The 19219-nt window shown below is 38.2% G+C and overlaps 1 protein-coding gene and 1 long non-coding RNA gene across 8 annotated transcripts in view; one reads left to right on the forward strand and one right to left on the reverse strand.

The window, feature by feature from the left end:
- RPS6KC1 (ribosomal protein S6 kinase C1) overlaps positions 1-19219 on the reverse strand; it is a 204089-nt gene that overhangs the window by 87896 nt on the left and 96974 nt on the right. For all 7 annotated transcript variants that reach the window (NM_001193022.2, XM_005217371.5, XM_059875428.1 and 4 more), the window contains one exon: positions 1856-1971. In NM_001193022.2, the coding sequence (NP_001179951.1) occupies positions 1856-1971 (116 nt within the window). The remainder of the gene's footprint in view (positions 1-1855; positions 1972-19219) is intronic.
- Positions 4859-8074, forward strand: LOC112441862 (uncharacterized). Its single transcript, XR_003029793.2, has 2 exons — positions 4859-5285; positions 7793-8074. It is a non-coding gene; the product is annotated as an uncharacterized lncRNA (long non-coding RNA).

A 19219-nucleotide genomic window follows, 5' to 3' on the forward strand; every position in this document is an offset into this window, starting at 1 on the left:
GGAAGGACTGATATTGAAGCTGAAACTCCAATACTTTGGCCACCTGATGTGAAGAGCTGACTCATTTGAAAAGACTCTGATGCTGGGAGGGATTGGGGGCAGGAGGAGAAGGGGACGACAGAGGATGAGATGGCTGGACGGCATCACTGACTCAATGGACATGAGTTTGAGTGAACTCCGGGAGTTGGTGATGGACAGGGAGGCCTGGCGTGCTGCAGTCCATGGGGTTGCAAAGAGTTGGACACAACTGAGTGACTGAACTGAACTGAACATTTTACAGACACCTCTTCAAAAGGAAGAAATAGATTTCCTAATTAGTATTAGTTTATGCTTAAACTTAATATTTTACCCTGAACTCTTGAATTTTCCCATGCCTTTGCAAATTCAATATGTGTAATTTTGATCATGGTGGAAAAAAGAATGTCTCATGTATCCTACTGTCCCTCAATTCAGCACAAATTTACACTTCCAGGCTCAGTAAGTATTTGGTTAACCAGTGAGTAAATATTGTAGACAGCAGTGGATATACAAGTAAAGTAAAACCAGTAATTTACTGTTTATTACAGAAGACATCTCATCTTTTCTACGGCATTTTTGCACAAATAAGTGATTTTATGATCACTTCGGCCTTTTTTTTCTCAAGTAACCTTGTAAGCTGCTCCTTCATTTTAATATAGGAATAGTGGGAATATAGAGACGTTTTCCATTTTGCATGCTGGGTTGGACAGGAAATTGGTAGAATTGGGACTGTGGAACGTGGGTCACTTAAATTTTTATATCTTGTATAGCCAAATTTTTCATATAGGAAATTACCATATTCCTATTATCCAGTACTCTAAGGGCCTGTGTATAACATTCTATTTCATTTACCCCAGGTATATTTTCATCCAAAACTCTTTCAAAGGTATATCTTGAAGGTGCTTCTATAAAAGCAGCACTACATGTATTCATTAAGTGATCTAATATTCCTAGAATAGTTTTCATCTTCTCTTTTTCCCCTCTAAATAATAAATTTTCATAGAGCTTCTCTTTATTTCTTTGGGTTTTACTTATTTGCCATCTCTTTTCATTGCTGCTGCCAATGTAAAACTTCTCTTTTGCTGGCAGAACGAAAAAGCTTTATTTTGAATTTTAAGTATCATGTATCATACATCAATTAGGCTCAATAAAGCTGCCATTTTGAACTAGAGGTATCCTGTCAAGAGCTTGCCAAGGAGTCTCATTGCTTCCTCTAAGAGCAGCAAATTCAGTGATATATCTGCCCAAGTGATATTTTGCCCGAACGTTTGTGAGTCTGATCAAGAAACACAATGGGTCTTCTGTGTCAGAAATACTGTGAATGAAAAACTGCCAAATCCTTTCTTGTATATTTTAAACACCCCTACAACATTTTACCTATCTGTCTTTAATGGTTTCTAAACATATGGCCAAGTTTGATCTGGGTTTGATTTCTTTGGTGAAGAGGATGCCATCAAAACAATTCTAAATAAACGTCTGAATACACGGCTAGGTTGAAGTGTCAAAAACTATGTTTTAATTTGGTTTGAATACACTAGAGTGAGCAATTATGATTTGCCTAAGAACAACACAACAAGCTCATATTTTGCTTTTTTCTAACTGAAGACATTCACGGATATATTTTAACCTCAAACGTATTTTTAAAAAATAATAAATGAGTGTATCAGAATTCTTCCAATAAAATTTCTGCTAAAAAAAAAAAAAGAAAGAAAGAAAATCACTGATAAAATTCCAAAGACCAAAATTCTCAAACATCCTAGTTCGAAATAAAATCAAGAGAAAAAAAAAAACAGCAAAGATGGCTAAAAGGAAATGCACAATGAAACATAAGACATACCTGAGACACATCATCGAGCTGAGGTTTCGCACAAAGGCTAGAGAGAGTCTCTGCTCGCATGAGATATTCTGCAGTTCTTCTCTTCACAGCTTCTCGCCGGGTGGGGCTTGACTCTCCTAAAAGGAGAAAACAAAAGTCCGGACATGTGGAAAGTAAACTTTCACTCCTGCAAACTGAAGATTAACTTCCTTCTACCCAATTTACCACCTGTCACATTTCTAATTGAAAAGACGAGAGAGATCAAAATCGGAACAGACATCAAAGTTACTAATATCAGCAAGGTCTACATACTACCCAGATAAATTGCATTTATCTAAATTCTGAAATTCCCATATTGTATAAAAGGAATCAATATATAAAGAATGTGATATAAAAAGCTCTGTGGACAAAAGATTAGGCTAGTCCAACTCAACAAATAGCACCAAATGGAAGAGATGTTTAGTAAGAGGTGAGACATGGATGTGAGATGCTGTAAAAGTACCACCAAACCAGATAAAAGTATTCAGGGAAACTTTAATTTTTCCAAGTGTCATGGTTTATTCATGAATAACAAATTGTCACCCACCTTACAACTGAACACAAGAATGTGACTTTAATTCTTTTAACATATAATTATCTGAAACTGAAATAGGGTCACTACCCTGTCTGGCTCCCAGTTTCCCTAACGGAAGGGTATTCAAAGCGGCCTTTAATGAACTCAGGATCTCAAAAAGGAGGCGGTCTACTCCTGGATCTCTCCTCTCCAGAGCAGGATGATCCGATTCTTTTATCCATTTTATGTACTCGACTATAACATTTCATTTGAAGAAAAGATTCTAGGGCTGAAAGTCAAAAAGTTTGACACCACTGTACTATACGATGTCTATGGTTCCGTTTATAAATACTATTCAATACTGTGCATGACTCATTTTTATCAAAGCACTTCATAATACACAGTACTGTTTTTATAATTCACCCTAGGCACCTTCTGAATGAAGCTGTTTTAAGTATCACACAGTGGAAAGTACCCTGGATTACATCCCAGAAACCCTGGTTATCTGAATTCTGGCCCTGCCTCTCATTAGTCATGTGTCCAATGATAAGCCATTTCAACTCTGAACCTCTTCCTCATTCTCTAAAATGGAAATACATACCTCAAATGACTACAGAGATTAAAGGAGACAAAATACATAAAAGGTACTACAACAGATCCAGTAGTAAAGAAAGCAATAAATTATTAAAGTTTTCAATCTTGGTTTTCCTTTCAAAACCAAATCCTATGCAATAATGTCACCTAGTTTGCTGAATTAGAAGTGAACTGAATTACAATAAAGCAGATATTTTCCCCCAAAAGACTTTCTGCCTGAAATAACATCTACTTCTTCTGGGAAATGTCCTTTTCTCCTCCCCTTCAGACCCCTCCATCTCCTGCCAACCACTACCAACTCTTAGTTCAGTTCAGTCGCTCAGTCATGTCCAACTCTTCGCAACGCCTTGGACCACAGCACACCAGGCCTCGCTGTCCATCACCAACTCCCGGAGTCTACTCAAACTCATGTCCATTGAGTCAGTGATGCCATCCAACCATCTGAACCTCTGTCATCCCTCTCTCCTTCCGCCTTCAATCTTTCCCAGTATCAAGGTCTTTTCAAATGATTCAGTTCTTTGCATCAGGTGGCCAAAGTAATGGAGTTTCAGCTTCAGCATCAGTCCTTCCAATATTCAGGACTGATATCCTTTAGGATGGACTAGTTGGCTCTCCTTGCAGTCCAAGGGACTCTCAAGAGTCTTCTCCAACACCACAGTTCAAAAGCACCATTTCTTTGGCGCTCAGCTTTCTTTATAGTCCAACTCTCACATCCATGCATGACTACTAGCTTTAACTAGAGGGACCTTTGTTGGCAAAGTAATGTCTCTGCTTTTTAATATACTGTCTAGGTTAGTCATAACTTTCCTTCCAAGGAGTAAGCATCTTTTAATTTCATGGCTGCAGCCACCATCTGCAGTGATTTTGGAGCCCCCCAAAATAAATTCTGTCACTGTTTCCACTGTTTCCCCATCTATTTGTCATGAAGTGATGGGACCAGATGCCATGATCTTCATTTTCTGAATGTTGAGCTTTAAGCCAACTTCTTCACTCTCCTCTTTCCCTTTCATCAAGAGGCTCTTTAGTTCTTCACTTTCTGCCATAAGGGTGGTGTCATCTGCATATCTGAGATTACTGATACTTCTCCTGGCAATCTTGATTCCATCTTGTGTTCATTCAACCCTTAACATGGTTTGAAAGAAAGCTTCTACCTTTTTTCAGATCTCAGCCCCTCCAATCACTACTTGTTAGCCAAGGGTGAGCCTCCCTGTTACAGCAGAGCCAATCAGAACCCCACCCTCCTGGCCACAGCTGGAGAAGGGAGAATTTGACCCAACACAAACTGGACCAATCCTCTGTGTAACTGATGCTGGAAATAAGATGAGTGGGACTGCCAACAGCCATCGTTTCTGTCAAAGAAGAAAAAAAAAAAAACCTACAAGAAGGAACTTGACAGATGCAAATATGAGAGACAAAAAAAGAAACTCTAATGTGACTGGGGCCCCTGATTTTAGCTGGACCTACAATCCTAAGGAAGTGGACTGTATCACATGTAAACCAAAGAACCCTAACTGAATACAGACCTCAAAGAAAAACTGCAACAAAGCCTGGATTGCAATTTTGCTTGAATATCTTTCCTTTCACAGCTCTTACCTTACAATTCCATCTCTTCTCTCCTTTATGGTTGTCGTTGTTCGGTCACTCAATCATGCCCAACTCTTTGTGACCCCATGGACTTTGGCCCACCAGGCTCCTCTGTCCATGGGATTTCCCAGGCAAGAATACTGGAGTGGGTTGCTATTTCCTCCTCCAGGGAAATCTTCCCGACCGGGGATTGAACCTCTTGTGTCTGTCTCTTGCATTCACAGGCAGATTCTTTAGCACTGTGCCACCTGGGAAACCTTCAGTGTAATTAACCTCTAATAAAACTTCAAAATATTCTTTTTTTCAAAAGAAAAAAAAATTAACTTTCTCACAAAGTAACCTGAAATTCAAAAATGTCAAGACTATAAAACACCTATTTAAAGCTAGAGCTAAAACTCTATTTTGTAATCAAATTGCTGCTTTTTAAACTTTTGGTATTTCTGTCGCTTTCTAGGCAGTCACCATAGTAACAGAGAAAAAAGAACCGGAAACTAGCAGTTGAAATGGACTCCTGCTGATGATAGTGGTTCCGCTTCCATGGAAACAACAATGAAGTGATGGAAATACTGGAAGCCTTTTTAAATGTAACCTTAAATATACATACTAGGACTCCTTCCTTATCAGCCCCTTAAAAGTAGGTCACAAGCACTGCCGATCAACAGCAGCCGCCCAGGATGAAAACCACCTCTTGCAGACTGTGGCTGCAGGATCCTTGCTGAGGTCTGTGAGTCCCAGAAAGAAAAGATCAATCTATCGATTTCCAGAATAAGTCCAACTAATCACATTATTTATAAATGTGACTTTAAACGGATTTTACTTGATCAAAACTTTTGAATCTAACCTTAATTTCTTAATCTTCCTTTTAAGACACACACAAAGCTTATGATTATTTTTCAGGGCAACCAGGCTACCTGGAATTTAACTGCTAACCCCACACTAGGTCATGCGACTATTATTTCTTCAGTAATCTATCTATAAATGCTTTTAAAAATGGATCCATATTTAACATGCTACCTAGAAATAAACCAATACCTTCAGTAAGTTCTCTACATTTCTGTTGATCATTCAGAATTTCCACTGTGCTTTGGCAGTCAAGACAGAAAAGCTGCTTCTGTTATTTCTTTAACAACTGTTAGGTCAAAAAGTTCTGGTGTCCAGTAAAAGACGTTTTGTATATATTCAGTCAACTCATATTTCTTTACCTCAAATCAAGAGAGAGGATAGAATCAGGGTGATTACAGAACGTGTGAAAGAAGAAAGTGTAGCTCAATAGAAATGAGCAGAAATTTTGTAGTTGTTATTGAGGGACTTCCCTGGTGGTTCAGTAGATAAGACTCCCAACTCCCATTACAGGGGGCCCAGGTTCGATCCTTGGTCGGGGAACTAGATCCCAAATACCACAACAAAGAATGTGCATACTGCAATGAAAAAGATCCCACATGCCACAGGGAATTCAGATCAAAGCCCCTGTGGGCTGCAACCAAGACCCTGTTCAGCCAAATAAGTATTTTTTTTAAGTTGTCATTGACAATTTTAGAAGCACTGGCCTGCCTAGCCTATCCCAGAGCACCAACTCTCACTCAGCTTCCTCAGAGAAGTTTTTATAGAAGGTACCATCTACAGATAATAGAATTGTGAAATTCTCATTCATCTACAGATAATAGAATTGTGAAATTCTCATTCATCTACAGATAATAGAATTGTGAAATTCTTATTTACCCAAGAGGCTATCACCATCTGGCCACTCCTTGATCACAACAGTAAATTCATCTACGGTATTACCTTCTTTTTTTAACAAAGGAAATGGAGGCTTGGAGATGGGAAATGCCTTTCTCCATCACAAAGTTAATTTAAGAACTTAAATCTAAACCAGGTCGTATGCTACCACGCTTCACATAATTGAATCTGAATTAGATCATTGAGTAGAACAAGAAGAATACAGAGCACAGGGCAAGCACAATACAAGTGAGTAAGGGCACAAAGATGAGGAGAAAATAAATGTAAGGAGTTGAGGCAGGAGCCTGAGTCAGAGAGAAGCAAAGAGACTGAAGGAATCAGACAGCACACGGTAAAATCACAGCCATGAAGAGGCATATAAATTTCACACCATGTAAAAGAGAATGGGCCTCTAGGAGAAAAACTGGGCTCTCAAACATTCTTCTTACCCAAGGATTTCTTTGGAAAACAAAAGCGAAAGTGAAGTCGCTCAGTCGTGCCCGACTCTTAGCGACCCCATGGACTGGAGCCTACGAGGCTCCTCCGTCCATGGGATTTTCCAGGCAAGAGTACTGGAGTGGGGTGCCATTGCCTTCTCCGATTAAAGGCCACTCATTTATCCGTTTTTAAAAAAGGGCATTTTTACTCACAGAAATAATGAAAATCAGTTTCAGGAACTAGAAAAGTGAATTCTTCCAGTTCTGTTTTTCTACCCTTAGACACTAAAAAAGAATATAGCTAATGCCTCATCACTGATTCAACAGAAGAAAAGCAATGCTAAAGGAAGAACTGACCATGTTGAACTTTTTACAATAATTTTATGTATTCATTTTTGGCTGTGCTGGATCCTCACTGCCGCACGGGCTCTTCTCTAATTGCAGGGAGCAGGGGCCACTCCCCAGTTGTACTGCATAGGCTTCTCTTTGGGGTGGTTTCCCCCGTTGAGGAGCACAGGCTCAGGGGCATAGGCTCGGTAGATGTGGTGACAGGCGGGGCAGCTCCGCAGCATGTGGGATCAAACCTGCGTCTCCTGCGTTGGCAGGCAGACTCCCCACCACTGAGCCACCCGGGAAGCCCCATGTTGGACTTCTTGAAAGCCAGTGTGTCTACATTTGTACTTTATGGGAAATTTTAGGGGATTTTTAAGAGCATTTTGATCATACTTGATCGTCTCCACATGCTCAGAATTTAATTCCCATATAAGACTGTACTTAATCACATCTTATATTTTGATCTCTACTCCTCTACTCCACACTGTCCACCAGGCTCTATGCCACATTACTCTTGGTCAAGGGTGCCTGGTTTGCATTCAAATTTATCACTTTAGAAAGAACATCCAAATCAACCTGGGTTTGCTGCAGTAAGTTTTTGTTTGTTAGTGATTCTCTTTTAAACAACTTCAGTCACATAAAAGAATACGCCTATTTGAGATGGCCTTGGTGGTGAGAATTTGTTGTTTTTTTTTTTAAGTGCTGATTTATTATATTTAATGGGTTTTTTGTTCTTTTCAGGGAAAGCCTACCATTTCTGACTTATGCTAAGTGTTCTGACAACAAAAGGCAACCTTGAGAAGAACTGTAATGTATGGTTCTATACAAAATCCACAAACATGGAGCCAGCAGCCTTTCCATGAATAACACAAACCTGGTTGAGAAAGGAAATCTGCTTCCCATTTGCATTTAACCAATCTTCTATTAATGTTTTTTCTAAACTCAGTGTCATGTGAACCCTAGAAGTTCAAAGAGTCACCAAAGAATAGTAAAAGCAATAGTCACAATAACATTCACACCCAGGCACTGCCTCGATTATAATTGCTTTCAATGTTGTTTTGCCGTTTTTCTGTCCTTAAAGAAACAAGCAGCCCAAAATGGAGCCACCTGAGCTAAGCCCATGTCACCAAACCAAGACTTAATACCTAACCTAACTGTAGTTTCAAACTTCCCCGGGACTGGAATCTTAACCAGTCAGTCTGGAGTTTCCTGGTCAGCACCAGGGAGGTAACTGGCCAATAAGTATTTTTGTCTCCCAAAGGAAGGTGCCTTGCTCAAATAGTTCTTTTCTGTTTACAACTTCCTTGTCCCAGCCCCTCTCTGGCTTTAACAACCTTTCCCTTTCTGGAGTTCCCTGGAGCTCCTTTCTCCTTGCTGGATGGGAGGCTGCCTGGTTCATGAATCAACTAAAAAAGCCAACTAGATCTTCAAACTTACTAGGCTGGATCCTTTTAATAGATAGGGTGTCAGTGCTGGGATCCAAAGTGAACAAACTTCTGATGGCATTCTGACACACAGGTTTGGAACCTGTGGAGCCCTTTTTGCGGTTGCTGTCTTTCTTGCTATTTTCAAGGACCAGGGGTAAGTTTCTGTAAACACCAAGCTCCTTTCTCTCTGCATCAAGCTCCACGTCTGATTGGCTTTCCTTTACAGAGCAAGACACCTTAAGCTGATGGGCACTTCTGCCTGGAACTCAAATCCCTCGCTTTATTATGGATTGTAGTTCCCAGGTTTTTGAGCAGAACCCTCAACCCTTAACTCTGTCCCAGGATCCACTTAGGAACTGTTCGCGGTAATGTGCAGTTCCCTATTTATGTGGAGCCCCCCGTCCACCGCCCTCATTTATTGAGATCTGCTGGTTTAATCCTTTCCCCAGTCTAAGGTCCCACATTGGGGCATTGGTGTGGTACACACAAGGCCTCTTCTTGGCTGGAACTTAGTTACCTGAAGGTACATGGTGGGGGCGGGGGTCTTATTTTATGTAGATAAAGGCTAAATGCTAATAATATCCCAGAATTCAAAACAGCCTCAACATTTATGGTTAAGGATTAAGGATTTAAGATCTGTTAGCGCAACTACCACCTAACTCAAAAACTCCCGAATTAGGATAAGCTGGTCACAGAATGGGATATCATCTTCTAACCTTAAGAAAATTTCCACACACAGAGGTAGACGGTAAAACACTACATAATCCCCAATACAGTGACTCACCCCTCTTAGGTATCAGTTTGATTCCAAGAGACCAAAAGGCTTAACTAAAATAATAAAAATAATAACGGAATCTTTAAAATCCAGAGTTAAGCAAACCTATGTCTAACAACTATAATCCTGGAAATCTACAAAAGTGGCAAAAATCTAACTAAAAACAACCTAGAATTATGATGGCCATTATGGGGAGCTTTGCAACTAGACAAGATCATTCACTTGAGATGCACACTTAAGAGTGCCCCAATTAAATTACAAACAGAAGGGGATACATATTTTAATTGGTATGCAGAGCTTCCAAAGGCTTCAAAATGCCAAAAAGAACTTTAAAGTTTCATTACAAAAAACTAATAAAAAAGTAAAGACACAAGAGGTATCTAAAACAAAGGACTGTAAGACAGACACCACTCCTACTGCCCCCTATCTACCTTTATCTAGTACTCACTCTAGTAGTCCTCTGTTTGAACTGTCCTTCTACTCTGAAGAGACTACAGGGCCATAAGCAAAAGTCTATGAGGTTAATGGCCTTAAAGGTACCCCCATATAGCTCTGAAAGAAGGACCCTGTAAAGACCCCTCTCAGACATAATGAGACTGAGGATTTTCTGCTAAGCTGCTACATCATTCCCTTAAACAACCAAGGGGAAGCTAAAATCAAAAACTAATTTTAAAACCTTGACAAATTCTGGTAAACATCAGAGATACATTCTTTCCACTTAAACCCCACTTAGAACCTGCAGCCAGGATCTTGGAAATAAACTGGCAGAAGTTAGCTAAGGGTAAGAATTATTATAATTCTTCTGGATCTCTGTCTGTAGTACCCAATAAAGAGAAAAATGTGTTTTTAATCCCATTACAGGATGCCTCTTAAGTCCAAAGGGTTGTTCAACACTGTCAGAAATATTTACTGTTTATTCAAGCTGAAAACTGGTAAGATTGTATTTTTAAAATTTTAAGCAGTTCTGTGGTCAAAAGTTGGCCAACTTGGAAGCTGATATACAGAGCCTGGTAAGAACTTTTTAAGGCCTTCTCCCCTAAACTAAAATAATATACCCAGCGCAAAGAAAAACCTTCTAAAGCCCTTGAAAGGACTTACGGGTGGATCAACCTATGATGTCATTTAAGTAACCACCCAATTCCTTGAGTAATTGAGAGCAACTGTCCTTATCCTATAAATCTTTGCAAGACTAGAAATGCAGCTCAAGGCAATCCAAAATTCACCTATTCCTTCTTCTAGTCATATAACCTCCCTTATTTACTTAAAAGTCTTATAACTTGCATTTTTTTCTTATGTCTTTGGGATGTAAATATTAACGTACAAACTTCAGAGAGGTAATTCTTATTAGTAAAAAAAACACAGGAAAGAGGAGCTGGGGGTAGGTCATTTGGAACTTGAGCTACTGAGAAATCTTAAGTGTAGAGAAGCTATGCAGTCCCTGTTCGTGCCTGCCTATACATTCCCATGTGCCTATACCTGAGTTACAGATATATTTTCTACTCTGGATTGTACAGCCAAAATGAATTTATAGAAGAGCTCTATTTAATTGGCTTACAAAAAATTAAACACTTCATGTATTCATAAAATTCTTTAAAAAATAAGAAAAATTAACCCCAATGCTTTTGAGGTTCACATGATCTGAGATAACATTGAGTAAATAAGCTTGTTTTAAGTTTGTTGATTTCATTAAAACAGACAGACACATCTTTAAAGTTATTGATATTAAAAATAATGAAAGTATACACCTTTCATTCAACCCAGGCTCACTAAATATCACATAAGTTCATGTTATCTATTACAAATTTTGTCAGCAAGAAAAATGGCTTAGAATGAACACTGACATTGTCTAATGTTTCATGAAGCTTTTGTGGGCAGTCTAAGCATAATTGTTAAAAACAAGTAAATAAAATAGATGTAAGGAGGATAAAAAGTTTGTAGGTGAACCATCTAATAGTGTCTCCAAGTCTTTACAGTAACCTGAAATTCCACTAAGTTAAACGATAGGCATTAAATATCTAGATCATTTCCAAACAAGGTGGAGCACTGAAATATTAATTACTGAACACAAGTTTATTTAATTTTTGTTTTCTTTCATAGAGGAATTAAAGGCATTTTGTTCTCTTAATAAGCTTGTTTTTGCCACACTGAGAAACTATAAGAAAACACATTTCTAGAAATTTTAAAAATATTTAAGAATCTGCCAATCCACAGAATGCTAATGCGAAAGATAGTTCATAATTGCTCACTTCCCAGTTTTCACTAGAAACAAGTTTTCTAAACAAGTTTAAAAACAAGGTTTATAAGGGTTAAGAATTCTCATATTAATCATTAAAACTACTAGAAATAATAAAGGAAAAGGAATTTTATGTGTTATCAGGACTGGCTAAGATGGGAATGAGTCTGATTAAGTGAGTTTTAACATCAAAAGTAAGCTGGTATAAAATTAGAATTTGACTTTCTCCCTGTTGAAAGGGACAAAGCTTTCTTAGACTGTTGGTCTGCTTTTCACAATCAGAGATTATAAAAGGTTTTTCTTTACCTTTTGAACAATCTGCCAGGGAGGAGGTGGGGGACACAAAGATCTTTGCTTTGTCAAAATAAGCACCTATGTTCCTGCTGTCTATATCAGACCTTTGATCTCTTAAACCTAGTCCTGTCAATATTAAAAGAGCTAATTTTCACTCAGAACTACGTAATCTATATTTGCCTGTAAAGTCTTTGCCACTTTAGTTAAATACATAAGTACTGTTTCGCGGTTTCCTATGACCCTATGTGACCAAGTATTTTTAAACCTTTTAATATTTTTGACAAACTTCCCAAAAATCAAATTCTAAAAGAAGTCTTTCTGACCTCAAACTAACTTTGGGATGTTTTTTAGAGGGCCCCAAGCATATTGCAAAAGATTTCGTTCTCTCTTCTCATAAAAAGATAGATGTTAAATTAACTACACTTATTTGATATGTTAGAAGCAATGTGAAGAAGCATTGAGAAATAAAAATACTAAGTTTATGTTGTATTTATATAGGATGTAAGTACTTTTAAAAATATATGAAGTTCCTAGAAATCTGATATATGTTAGTATCTGGTAATGTTGTGATAAAACATTATAATACACAGTGATATTTTATTTATAATAGTAATACAATAATAACTCTGATAATGTTATCAGTCATAATTCTAGTTACTGTCTTAGAGTGTTATGTATCATAGAAATAACCAAATTTCCCTGTCAACTACACTGTAATGAACTCTAATCAGATCTTTAACCATGGCATTTTAAGTCTTTTGACATTTACAGACAGTTATTGCTTTACTCCGAGGTTTTTCCTAAAGCGTTCCTAAAAAGTGTTCTTTCTTCAGAGAAATTTCTAAAAAGCATTCTGACAGGTACTCTAGGATACAAGTTTATGTTAACTTTCAGATCATAATAACAACTGGGTAAGAATTTATGGAACTCTAAGGAAAAACCAGATTCATAAAACTGCTAACAAAAGATGAAGATCAAAAACTGCATAGGACTGAATGAACTGATAAAGATTCGTATAATTTTTTATGATTTTTTTGTTTAAAACATTGCTGGTTCTTTCTTTTGTGTTTTGTTTTTCTAGGCTTAAGGAAATCCTCTTTTCTCTTAAAAGCTTTTAGCAATTTGGTAATAAACATTTGTGAACTCAAGTGAAACATTCTCCTTACCTGATCTCACCAAAATTCAGAAACTCTTGAGTATTCTTTCCATTGCAATAAATTTCATTATTTGCATAAGTGCAATAAGAATGTTCTCTTTACACCAGAACACAATTAGAAACACTGGCTATATCACAAAGGCTTTAAACAGAATGTCATATTTGAGAGAAATGTGTATAGACCCAGATATGACCAGACAACTTGGAAAAACTGGCCTCGTGCCTTACTTAACACGTTTACCATCAATCTTACCAGATGAGTATGGAAGGTTCCACCTCCTGGCAGACCCAGCAACCTTGAAGAGAGTTCACTCAGACTGTAGGTACTACAAGGAAAATCTAGTGATGATTCTTAGAATGGCTTCCTAGTCTCAAAGGATTTTAAGAGTTCAGTCTGAGACCCCTTATGAAAATTTCCACCAAAGCAGTCTTAAAAAGAACTTACACACACACACACAAAAAAAGAACTTATACAATCAATCACTATTCTTGCTGCATTTGTGTAATCAAGCCAGTCTAATGCAAACTAATTAGTTTTACTGTAATTATCCTTAAAAAAGAGAAGTGGAGATAATTGTATGGAGAAAAATTATGCCTAGACTTTTGTCTATTTTAGAGTCTAAACTCTATCGACTGTTTTTGAGGTTTTGTGATACACCTAGCAACTGAACTAGATCCTAAATTTTTCTAGTTTCCTCAAATATCTGGCTACAACTTTCCAAACTAACATTTCTAATTTTCTCTGACCCTTCTAATTTAAAATTATCAAAAACAAAGACTGCCCTTGAATCTTCTTGGAAGGGACTATAATAACCAGGTCCTCTTCCCTGCCCAGATGGCAGTCAGACTTCAGGCACTTGAGCCATGGATATGTGTCTCACAGCTGAAGATGGCTCCACCTGACATCTGGTCCTGGACAGGCACGAAGGACCTTTGAACCAAACGCTCAAGGGAGAGCAGTAGCTGATATCAGGGTAGATTGCTTCTGCCCATGATGTGTTATGGGCAGATGGGCCCATATGACGGGCAGATCAAGACAAAACATGAAATCCTTTATTCTTCTCTTTCTTTCCTTTACTCTGGAATTGGAAAGACATTTACATATCTCTCAGTCCAGTACTAAGTAGGGTAACATCTCAGCCTGCTGGGTTTGTCTCTAAAGATTCTGATATACCCAACACTAGAGCTCTCCTGGAGAAGGCAATAGCACCCCACTCCAGTACTCTTGCCTGGAAAATCCCATGGATGGAGGAGCCTGGTAGGCTGCAGTCCATGGGGTCTCGAAGAGTCGGACACGACTGAGCGACTTCACTTTCACTTTTCACTTTCCTGCATTGGAGAAGGAAATGGCAACCCACTCCAGTGTTCTTGCCTGGAGAATCCCAGGGATGGGGGAGCCTGGTGGCTGCCGTCTATGGGGTCACACAGAGTTGGACACGACTGGAGTGACTTAGCAGCAGCAGCAGAGGTCTCCTGGGAGAAGGCGATGGCACCCTACTCCAGTACTCTTGCCTGGCAAATCCCATGGATGGAGGAGCCTGGTGGGCTGCAGTCCATGGGGTCGCTGAAGAGTCAGACACGACTGAGCGACTTCACTTTCACTTTTCACTTTCATGCATTGGAGAAGGAGATGGCAACCCACTCCAGTGTTCTTGCCTGGAGAATCCCAGGGATGGGGGAGCCTGGTGGGCTGCCGTCTATGGGGTCACACAGAGTCCGACACGACTGAAGTGACTTAGCAGCAGCAGCAGAGGTCTCCTGGTCCTCCCTGTGACCAGTTTCTCTTCTATCCCAATGCCAATGGGAACTATGATCAACACCACCCCCTCAACCTAGAAATCTCTTACCAACTTCAACTCTTGTGGTCAGAATTTCAAATACTGTTTTTATCTTTCTCCAATTATAATACTTACCCAGTTAGACACAATCACCCACATAATTTTAGGTCATTTGCACCCCCACATTCCCATGATAATCTACATGAATCTGCCCCCACTCACTAGGAAATCTCACTAGCAGCACCCATCTTTGCAAGGTGGGTGCCTCTTTATTTCAGACTAAAAGATTTTCTTTCCATATGCACTGAAATCCTAATTGACTCCTGGCTTGAACACTAAAAACAGCAATCCCTGTGAATGATCCATTAGCAGCATCACTTTAACAGGAATGGTTTGTGCCCCGACAGGGTTTGTCTTTGTTTGTGGTGGCTATAATTCTCCTTGGGCCCATGAATGCCTAGATGGCTGGCATACGACTACGTGATGCCTCTTAGGTTATCTAACAGTACCCCTAAGTTTCCACGAATGAACTAGTCACCTCATTGGTTAACTCCCATAGATTTACACCAGAAAGTTCGAAAAGACCTACCAGGAGGTGTTCATGACTCAGAATTCACTTCCTTTGGCAACGCCATGCCTTCCTGGTGAGGAGCAAATGTAACTGAGAATGTGATTTTAAAATTCTCCTTAGTTCTTGAAGATATTCAAGAATCCCCTGCTAAAACAACAGCTGTCCCCAAAAAACTCCTCAGACTCTTCAGCCAGAATTGTTCCTCAAAATAGAATAGCCCTTAATTATCTTTTAGCTGAGCAGGGAGGTGCTGTGGCCAGTACAACCTGCTGTGCCTAGATTAACACTTCGGGGGAAGCCGAAACAATTACATAAGATCGCTGAGCAAGCCACTTGGTTAAAAGGTGACTCCTTCAGGAGGGTTGTTCTTTGATTTATTTGGTCTCGATTAATTTGGATCCTGGGGACCATGGTTCCAATATTCACTCCAAATACTGGGAATTATCCTGCTTTTGATTATTATAATCATAATAATCTCCCTGGTACATTATATTGAACCTTAAACTTTGATCACATTTCTCAGTTAAGCTAAGGGTTTGATCAAAAGGGGAGAATTGTTTAGAAAAAAAGAAACAACAGGTCCAGAATGGAGTCACTTGTGCTAAACCCATATCACCAAACCAAGACTTAATACCAAATCTAACTGTAATTTAGATTTCAACTTTCCCAAGGATTGGAATCTTAACCAACAGATCTGGAATCTCCCAGTTAGGACCAGTGAGATAATATGCATAATAAACCCTTTTGGGACTTCCCTGGTGGTCCAGTGGCTAAGAATCTGCCTTCCAATGCAGGGGACACGAGTTCAATCCCTGGTCGGGGAACTAAGATCCCCACATGCCAGGTGGCAACTCAGCCCATGCACCACAACAAAAAACTAGCAGAGCCAAAAAACAAAAGTAAAAAAACAACCTTTGACCCCAAAGGAAAGAGACCTCACTCAAAATAATCCTTATTTTTATTTTAAAGATGAAAATTCAAAAGACAAATCATTCAATTCCTTCAAAAGAATATTACCTGGACATTCTCTTTCTGACAATAAACTCTTCTAAGTAAGAAAGTAAGTAAACAAACAACCCCCTAAATGTTCCAGATGATGATAATCCCCTAAGGATTATGTTCTAATTAAATGACTTCTAAAAGATTAAGATAAAACGATTAAAAGAAGCTATAGATACATTGAAGGAAAAGGGAATAAAGAATTAAAACCAAGGAGTTAAAACTTTCTCTTAAAAGATGGAATAAAATAAGATAGAAGAAAATTCGGAAATCAAACTCCACATACACTTAGGAGTTTTTTAATCTGCCACACAGATAAATATGCAAAGTCCCCCAAGCCATACAAAAGCTTTTACTCATTTTTTCACTGCCTATAGGAGACATCTTAAAAGAAGTAGCAAATCTATGAAGATTCAGTTCAACAACTGTTTTCTTGATGTCATGATATGGAATCACATTTTTTCCCCTTAGATGATATAAAATGATAAACAGAAATATTGACTATAATCTGTAAATTCTTCTCAATTCTAGAAGCTTCACAGACTCTTTTAATGCATCCCCCTGGTGGCTCAGGAGGTAAAGAATCTGCATGCAATGCAGGAGACCCAGGTTCTATCCCTAAGTCAGGAAGATCCCATGGAGAAGGGAATGGCAACCCACTCCAGTATTCTTGCCTAAGAATCCCATGGACAGAGGTACCTGGAGGGCTGCAGTCCTTGCTGTCATAAACAGTTGGACATGACACACTTTCACTTTAACCTTAAAAATTCGATTGACTTGGTGCATACTAGAATTAGAACAGATGCTATCCCATCTTTCTTCAGACTGATCTAAGGTAAAGATATACATATCGCCACATTCAAACAGTTCAAAATATGTGTAAAGCAATACTCCCAGAATATATCACATGTAAAGCCCATTTCAAGAGAACAATGAAAATCCTCCTAGCAACTGGCTTTCTTTAAGTAAGCCATCAAAGTGAAAAAGTTCTCCATATCACTTATTCCTGCTCCTCCTACCCCTTTCAGAAGGAAAGATATCTACTAGTCACTAACCATATATTATGTTCCAGAAAGTCATCTCAATGTTTATAGTCATTTCAGTGTTATCATTGAACATTACATATAGAAGACTATCAATAAAATTTTTTTAAACAAATGAATGGAAAAGTAAGTAAATGATTTTGCACCAATAGTTCACAGTCTGATAACAATACCTTCCCGCCTAGAGATGATCCAATTATAACTTAGTGCCTTTCATAATAGTCACATAAAATGCATTTCAGACATGCGTATAATTATCATCTTTATCATCTGTGTATATAAAAGGAATACAAAGGAATATAGCATAGAAGGGGCATGGCTGAACTAAAGAGAGAATCTGTATTTGGTCTAATTTTACATTATAACTATCAGTGAGGAAAATATAACACAGATATTCTAAGTAATTATAAATCACTGTGAAGTCTATGAACTCTTTATTGTTTGACAATTTTGGAAAATGTGTTTCTAACAGTTTATAAAAGTATGATATGTCTGCACAGTGATCTGGTTATTTTTCAAATAAACACACTTTGAGACCACAAACAGAAACACAGTGTAATCTTCTGAGAAAAAGCAGAGTTACATTTTTAATACTCCCTAAAAGGGAATAAATAGGCTGAACTTCCATGCAATTTATTAACAGCTCAATGTTTAAGATACAGCTGAAGCTCTAAGTTATATAAAAGTACGTAACTCAAATAATAACAAAATAATGATTAACTCCTTGCCCAAGTGCCTAACAACCTGCCAGAATTAAAATAGTAGTAGTAGTTTTTCCACCTAGGGTATTCTAGTTCTGTTTGGTTTATTTTAAAATACTCATGGATATCTACAATTCTTCTGATCAGAATCAAGGTTCTTTCCTTTTTTTCCCCCCTAATAATCACAGGGATTAAACCAACCCTCTCATTTTAATGTTTTAAATTGTGTTGCTAAAGATATAAAAATGTGGTGATACTGATGACAGAGACCATCTAATACAATAAAAAAGCCCTTCGAGAATCCTCATCTATCTCACTGCTTTTGCTGTAGAGCAGCTGTGCCTCACAGATTCACATGAATGAAAATATTTAGACGAGAAACCACCCACTTAGTTTATTTTCCATATGACTTTCCTGTAATTATTTTGTAAACTGTTCACACAACAATACATAAAAACATCTGCAAAAACAGGTAATTAATGTGTCAAGCCAAACTAATGCATTTTTTATGGTGTCCATGCTTCGTCAACTGTAATTATAACTCTTTTTTAAGCAAATGATGATGTGTTTGTTGCAATGTGCAAGTGGTTATTTTAGATGCTCTGTTTACTCTTCATACAATCTGAATATAAAACTCCTCAGCTACTTTACCCCACATCGATGCTTTACCTAGCTTTTTGCAGAAGCAGGAAAGTGGCTCTCTTTTCCAAGCTATAATTTCCAGTAAACATTTTTGTCATTAAAACATGAAATTCTAAACATAAAAGTCATTACCAAAATAGCCAACAATTCAAGAAATAATATGCCCACAGATGATTCAACAGGACTTTCTTCCTTCAGTTGTAACCGCCTGAGAATGCAGCACTTTTTGCCGATCGACTACAGTATGCTAAGTCTTCTGAACATCAGACTTAGAGGTGCATTGCTTTCTGAATGTGCAATAGTCATTCCATCTAGACCACCAAATATACATATCTTCAACATGAGACCAACAAATGAAGAATCAAATCCTGCCCAAAGTATACTGCTTCATAATCAATTCATCCTGCTTGAGTTCTAACTATATGAAAGATCATCTTAATTATCATTACTATTACTATACATTAACAATATTATTCATAATAATCCTTAAATGGACGTTCTTCTAGGCCCAAGGTATGTGATCTGTTAAATTCTGTTTCCAGAGGAAAC

The sequence above is a fragment of the Bos taurus genome, chromosome 16 (genome assembly GCF_002263795.3).
Source record: "Bos taurus isolate L1 Dominette 01449 registration number 42190680 breed Hereford chromosome 16, ARS-UCD2.0, whole genome shotgun sequence".
In the NCBI taxonomy this organism is placed as follows: domain Eukaryota; kingdom Metazoa; phylum Chordata; class Mammalia; order Artiodactyla; family Bovidae; genus Bos; species Bos taurus.